The sequence below is a fragment of the Microtus ochrogaster genome, chromosome 1 (assembly GCF_000317375.1).
Source record: "Microtus ochrogaster isolate Prairie Vole_2 chromosome 1, MicOch1.0, whole genome shotgun sequence".
Lineage (NCBI taxonomy): Eukaryota > Metazoa > Chordata > Mammalia > Rodentia > Cricetidae > Microtus > Microtus ochrogaster.
Window position 1 is genome coordinate 8,213,916 of NC_022009.1, and position 7,683 is coordinate 8,221,598.

Sequence of the window (7,683 nt, forward strand, 5' to 3'; positions counted from 1 at the left end):
TGTAGTGCTCCCACCGCTGTCATGCCTAAATGGACATTCACTGCAGCATTGTGGCTCCCTGTCCTGGCTGATGTAGTGCTCCCACCGCTGTCATGTCCAAATGGACATTCACTGGAGCATTGTGGCTTACTGAGTACAAACGTAGGCTGTGTACATCTTAAGAGGTTGTAATGATGATGTGAACGTGTGGTAGAAACACTCCGGGTTCCTTGATAGATGGCCTGGAGCATTTCCTGCATGTGATGCTCTGATACAGATGACTCCACTTTACATTAAAGTGTGCACTTTGTCCCAAGGCCACAGCAGAAGCTAACAATTTAGCAGCTGTTGCAACTGCCAAGGACACGTACAACAAGAAGATGGAGGAGGTAAGAATTCAGGATTTTAAAACAATAAACAGTATTTCTTCTTAGAACCCATTCTCTAATGTCACATCACACCGTGCGCATGTGCAAAGAGGTGACTTTAATGTCACTTAGCTCAGTATGCACACATCACATGTCCTGTGTTCCTAAGGTACTTTACAAACAGAACATTACATAGTGGGCATGGAAGTTGAGGCAGAAGAATTGCCACGAAAGTGAAGACAACCTGGCCTGTAATGAGTTTAATTCTAGCCTGGGGTACAGTGAAATGAAACCATGTTTCAAAAGAAAAAGGTACACACAATGCAGTTTTAGAGGCATTTAAAAATTAGTTCTCTACTAACAAAAATATTCATGTTTTATTTGGCCAGAACATCCCAGTGGAAGACTCAGTGGCTAAAAGTAATATATACTACTCTCTCTGCTGTGCACATGTAATTCTGCAGTCTATTATTTCACTTAAAACTTGTAAAATAAAAACCAAGCCTCCAATATTTTATATAGTATATTTCCTTGATTTAGTTTCAACTAATATAAGTATCATTTTCCCCTAAAAGTTGTAAGATCAAAGTTCATCTAAAATTGATGGAATCTTAGCAATCAAGAGAAATATGGTATATAAAGGATAATTAGATGTATTATCAATACTAAAACTATAGCCAAAGTTAAGGACATGGTTAGCTGAAAATTGCTTTGTAACTTTGTATGTGCGTGGGGGGGGGTGGGAGGTGCGCACATGCACATGAAGGCCAGTGGAAGCTGTTAAGTACTTTCCTCTAGTGCTCCCTACCTTACTCCTTTAAGAGAGGGTTTCACAGGGAACCAGAAGCTAAGCTGGCTGGCCAGTGAGCTTATAGGACCTTCCTGCTTCCATCCCTCCATGCTGGAGTACGGGTGTGTGCAGCTGTGCCCCGCTGTTTTATGTGGTGTTGGGATTTGAGCTCAGGTCCTCATCCTTGCACACGCAATCACTCCTACCATCTCCCCAGCCTGCCTTCTTTCTAAAAACTTGAAAATGTAGTTGAAGAGCATACTGTGTACTTCTTTGTACTCTAAGAAAACATCCAGTTGGCTCTGCTCAAAGAAAACTGTGAAACTGCTAAGGAAAATATGTATGCTTGGACGCCAGAAGAGGGAACTAGATCTCATTATGGATGGTTGTGAGCCACCATGTGGTTGCTGGAAATTGAACCTTTGGAGGAGCAGCCAGTGCTCTTAACCTCTGAGCCATCTCTCCAGCCCTGTTCAAGAGCTTTATAGTACTGATTATTTTAAATTAAATTTCATTGGTCAAATAACTTCAGTATCATTTGACTTCTAGAAGAAGTGCAATATAAGCAGTTTTCTCAGCTTTGTTTTCATTCTGTTAACAAGGAGTTGACAATTATGTTGGGTCATGTCTTTTTTATCTTAAAGAACTTGGTTAAGTCATAGATACTATTTGCTGCATCTTAAAAGAGAGGGGCTGGGCATGGTGGTACACCTTTAACCCCAGCAACAGGACACAGAAGTAGGTGGATCATTGTGAATTTGAGGTCAACCTGTCTACAGAGCACGTTCTGTGCCAGTACTACAATAGTGTGTAGAGACAGACAGACAGACAGATTAAGATTAAGAATGATTTTATTAGCTGGGTGGTGGTGACACACATCTTTAATCCCAGCCACTTGGGAGGCAGAGGCACGTGGAACTCTGAGTTCGAGGCCAGCTTGGTCTACAAAGTGAGCTCATGGGGTACACAGAGAAACCCTGTCTCGAAAAACAACAAACAACAAAAAAACCCCAAAGCAAAACAACAACAAAACCCCTATCTAAGCCATCCCACCACCACCTTTCAAAGTTATGCCTCAGGGATATGGAGCCATTTGAACCAGCAACACATACGCAGCCTTCTTCCTGGCGCTTGACAGATTGTATTTTGAGAAATGCATCAAGTAATTTTGTCATGCAAGCATCACTGTGTACTTAGATAAACCTAGATGTTTTAGGTCACTCACTCAACTTGTCTTTCTGACACAAAAACATAAACGCAAGAAGTAAGAGACTGTAGTTAGTATAATAGAATACTGTATTACAGTGAACTTCTAATAAGTAGAAATGGACTCTAAAGTAACGATGGACAGTCCGGATTCTGTAGTGCATGTAATTGTCTATGCGACTGCAGGTCGCTCACACTGTCTGGGAATGTAGTCTGTCACTCAATTCATCATTCCTATGCAGCAATTCCAGTGTGCTCTAACAAAGTCACCTACTTGTGAAAAATTTGGGTACAGTTGATCATATACTCCCTACTACATAAACAAACACTTCTCTCTCTGACAGATTTGTGGTGGTGACAAACCATTTCTGGCCCCTAACGACCTGCAGAGCAAGCACCTGCAGCTGAAAGAGGAATCTGTGAAGTTATTCCGAGGGGTGAAGAAGATGGGTGGTGAGGAGTTCAGCCGGCGGTACCTGCAGCAGCTGGAGAGCGAGATAGATGAACTTTACATCCAGTACATCAAGCACAATGACAGCAAAAATATCTTCCATGCAGCTCGCACCCCAGCCACACTGTTCGTTGTCATCTTTATCACGTATGTGATTGCTGGTGTGACTGGGTTCATTGGGCTGGACATCATAGCCAGTCTGTGCAACATGATCATGGGCCTGACCCTCATCACCCTGTGCACCTGGGCGTACATCCGCTACTCTGGAGAGTACCGAGAGCTGGGTGCTGTAATCGACCAGGTAGCTGCAGCCTTGTGGGACCAGGTAAGAGTTCTTTTCATTTTCCTCAGATAAGTGTTTCATTCAGTATCAGAAATACACAAGTGAACATGACCTGGGCCTATTCTTTAAAACTTTACAACACGGCAAGATATGAACAACTACAGTATGTCCTACACAACTGTTTAGTAGACATTTTAATACTTTAAGCCTTTGAACATTTGTGGTCTAGAGGTAGCTAATAGTGGCACAGCCCCCAGCCCCAGCATGAAGAGCACACTTCTCTGCAATAGAATGGTAACTACTGAGCTGTGTGCCTTCAATCAAGCTGAAATAAACTGATAAGAGCACATGGAATGAATGCAGCGCCTCTGGGGCCCCAGCTGCTCATTATCTCAAAGTCTCTCAAGGCTAAAGACAGGTTATCTGTGTAAACCTCAAAATCCTGTTAGAACACAATGTTAAAACCTATCGGAAATATAGAATTGGCTTCTTTAAAATATTTTGATAAAATGCGGAATCTAAACTGAAAAATCTTCAGAAGAATTTGTTCTTAATGCTCACAATTGGTATTGCAAATGAAGTAGAAAATTATGTTATTAAGCAAGATATAATACTTTTCTTTCTTTTAAAATTGCCTCTGCCACAGGGAAGCACAAATGAGGTAAGTTAACATTTTTTAATTAAAACATATTTGTAAATGTAATATTCCTACTTTATAACTGACTAGATATTATAGAATATCTTTGAAAATACTTCTCTAAAATGTTTGTATGAATGTTAAACATGTCCCAAATATTTTGTTGTATTTAATTTGCATAGAAGTGTCATTAAAGAGTACTTGATTTAGTTCCAATGTAGAAAATTTCATGTTTTAAGCTCTAATATTGCATATTTAATTTCCCCATTGTGGTCAAATACTGGACAAAAGGAAATACACAGGAACAAAGGTTTAGTTGGCTCAGTTTAAGAGGAGATGGCAGCAGAGAAGGCATGGTGGCAGAAGCACGAGGCAGCTGCAGGCAGGGGGCAGAGAGAGGTGGATGCTGGGGCTAAGCATCTTTCTTTTTTATTCCCTCTGGGATCAGAGCCCATGGGATACATGGCCTTGCCCACACTGAGGATGGGTCTTCTCTGCTCAGTTAATCATTCTGGAAACAACTTCATAGAAATACCCAGAGATGTTTCCATAGGGATTCCAAAACCCGTAAGGCTGAACATAAAGACTGATCATCATTGTTTCCCTTGCTCTTCTACGGTGAAGCCAGCAGGTCTGCAATCTGAGTAATGCCACCACAGAGGGTGTTTTAGATGCAGCTGCCACCTTAAGGACTTTGGCTTTGAGCTGACAGCTACTCAGACTACTTTAAGAAGGTTCCATCACAGGATGCAACCATGCTTTCTTTGCACATCTCAAACCTGGCCTGTGAACCAGCATTCCTTTCTCCTTTCCATGTATGTATGAATAAGAAACTGTGTTTCCAGAAACAATTACACTAAGAAAAATGATGTCTACAGAACTGTTATTTTTTTTTCAAAGCTAATCTTAATTCCTCAGTTTCTCCCTTGACTATATGAGTGAATTAGGTCCTTTAATCAAATCCCAATGGAACATTTAATATTTTAAAGTCAATAACAGCTACTTTATGTAAAAAGCAAACTAAACTCACTAGACAAAACAAATTTCAACTTTGTGCATAAAACTTTGGGTGGGGGAACCTAATACTTGAAGAAAACTGGAATTAAGTATACCAGGAGCAGAACGTATCAGAACAAGGATGGGCTAGCTATAGGGGCCAGAGAGATGGTTCAGTGGCTAAGAGCAGGGGCTGCTCTTCCAGAGGTCCTGAGTTCAATTCCCAGCACCCACATAGCAGGTCACAATTGTCTGTAACTGTACTTCATGGGATCCAGTGCCCTCTTCTAATATTTATGATACATATGATACATATGACATTTTTGATACATGAAAACAAAGTATCATATACATAAGATACATTAATAAATCTTTTTAAAAGGAAAACAGCTATATAGAATCACAAATGAAAAACTTCTTGAGGATAGCTAAATATTAAGCTTTTACCCAGTTCTTAAAAATATTAAACTACAGACTCAAGAGGGAGTGAGTCAGAATTGAGTGTTCAGTTTGTGACAGTCAGAGGGAGAGCTCTTACACCCTAGTTAAGAGGAAAAACTGATTCTTAGACTACCCAAAAATGTGCAACATGGAAAAATATGATTGCTGGGTACGGTGACATATGTCCACAATCCCAGCACTCAGTGGGGCGGGGAAGGAGGAAAATAAATTTGAAGCTAATGTGGATCACATAGTGAAACCAAATCTCAAGAAAAACCCTAACATTCTTTTAATTCACTAAAATAATACAAGGAATAACCAGAAGTCATTTCAGTGAGGGAAGGCATTCTGAAGCGGTGTTTCTGAACAAGGTTCTGTGCAGCAGGAAATACAGCAGGAGAACATGTATCCCAATTAAACGAACATACCCAAACCTGGAGTGACAGCACACAGTATTTAATTATAACCCTTACTATAACTTAGTCAAGTCCAGCAAAAACACATCTACTGACCTCAGATTTAAAAACACCTGAGATAACAGCATATTAAAGACAAAAATCAGGAAACTGCACATATTAACAAATACCATGCATACATACATCTGCTTATCAGTCTCTGGAGTAAAGGAGTAAACAGGGGAGCCCAGCTTGGGGAAGGAACAATACCTCTTCAGCTGACCCGGCACACAAAGAATGGAAAAGCAGCCCATTCCAAAAAATAGATTCACAACGGAAATTACAAGTCTAAGTTGTGTAAAACTGACAATATTCACAATGAGATGTCCACAAGTCCCTGGGACATGGAAAACGATTGGGCTGGGAGACAGTATGCTAAGAGATGTTTAAGATAAAGGAAGTGCCGTCAGAGAGTAAAAACTTGGGAAGCTCAACCAGTAACACACGCCAGGGAACTGAAAATACATTTTAAGATATTAGTTGTTGGTCAGTGTGAGTGTTTCAGCTGCATGGACGTCTGTATACAATATGCATGCAGTAACAGTGGAAGCCAGAAGAGGGCGTTAGGTCCCTTAGGACTGGAGTTACAGGTAGTTGTGAACCACCATGTGGATACTGGGACTTGACCCCAAGTCCTCTGGAAGAAGAACCAGTGCTCTAACCTGCTGAGCCATCTCTCCAGCCCTCCCTAGGTCTGTGTTTGATAGAGGATGATATAAAGAATATCAGTTCAGGTCTGAGAAGATGGCTCAGTGGGTAAACCATTTGCCACCCGAGGGTAAGAACCTGAGTTCAAGTCTCCAATAACCACTTTGAGTATCAGGTGGATGTGGTGGCCCACCTATAATCCCTATGCTTAGAAGGTAGAGAAGGAATTCTCTGGGCAAGCTTGCTGGCTAGACTGACCAAACTGCTGAGAGACCCTGCCTCATATACAATGTGGAGAGAGTAAGACACCCAACAACTTCTGGCCTCCAGCCATACCTGTGCACACATACGCATACATGCACACCATATACAAAAATGCTGAATTTGATATAGTACTATAGGGGGAGGGGGAAGGTATACCTGTGTGCTCACTGTTTTGCAACCCTGATTCTTACCTCCCAGGCTCTCTACAAGCTCTACAGTGCAGCAGCAACCCACAGACACCTGTATCACCAAGCTTTTCCTGCACCAAAGTCAGAGCCCACTGAGCAACCAGAAAAGAAGAAAATCTAAGTCGATTTCAGTGCATGACCACTTGCCACTTAGCTATCAAAGTCTGTTTCCATGCAAACATGCAAAGTGCTTTTTTCTGAGCAGAATGAAAGCCACACACCCGAGGACTCCGACGGTTCAATCCTTTACTCCAGTGACTGATAAGCGGATGTATGTATGCATGGTTATTTGTTAATACGTACAGTTTCCTGATTTTTTTTCTTAAAATATGCTGTTATCATTTCAGGTATTTGTAAATCTGGGGGCAGTAGAAGTGTTTTGCTTGACTTTACTAAGTTCTGCTCTGGGTTATAATTAAGTATTGCGTGAGAGCACTCCAGGTTTGGATATGCTCATTTAATTTCTATAGAAAATTTTAGTTATTTTGCATAGCTATTTGTTAAAGTACAGCATAACTCAGCAGGCTTGATTTAATCTATATAATCTTATACATACCAGAGGCTCTTATCTTGAAATATATTTAAGAGCTTAAAGTTGCTTAACCAAAAACTATACATTGTTTCTTTTATATTTATGATTTAATATAGAATGTAAACCTCTTGATCAAAAATGCACAAACATTGTTTTGTATGTGTTTGAGTTTCCCTGCTCTGTCTGTTTTTTCATTTGTACATCAGAAATGTATTCTTCATAGGTTTATTCTTTTAATATGCCAACTATTAAACTTTACTCTGGTTCCTAACAGTAAAACAAATGCTTACTGACTCTAGAACTATTGGGGGTGCTGATGTGGCTTGAAGGGCTCTCTCCACTTTAATTCAAGATACGTTTTCTTTCTGATAACACTTCGTGAGAAGTGTAGGTGTTTAGGATGGCATGACCATACACTATTTCTGATACCATTTTAAACTTAAGA

General features: G+C 40.5%; 1 protein-coding gene across 2 annotated transcripts in view; it reads left to right on the top strand.

The window, feature by feature from the left end:
• Positions 1-7,511, top strand: part of Atl1 (atlastin GTPase 1) — a 77,806-nt gene extending 70,295 nt beyond the window's left edge. For both annotated transcript variants that reach the window (XM_026779262.1, XM_005343154.3), the window contains 4 exons: positions 297-368; positions 2,688-3,119; positions 3,724-3,738; positions 6,717-7,511. In XM_026779262.1, the coding sequence (XP_026635063.1) occupies positions 297-368; positions 2,688-3,119; positions 3,724-3,738; positions 6,717-6,827 (630 nt within the window). In that variant the 3' untranslated portion in view covers positions 6,828-7,511. The remainder of the gene's footprint in view (positions 1-296; positions 369-2,687; positions 3,120-3,723; positions 3,739-6,716) is intronic.
• The last annotated feature ends 172 nt before the right edge of the window (positions 7,512-7,683 follow it).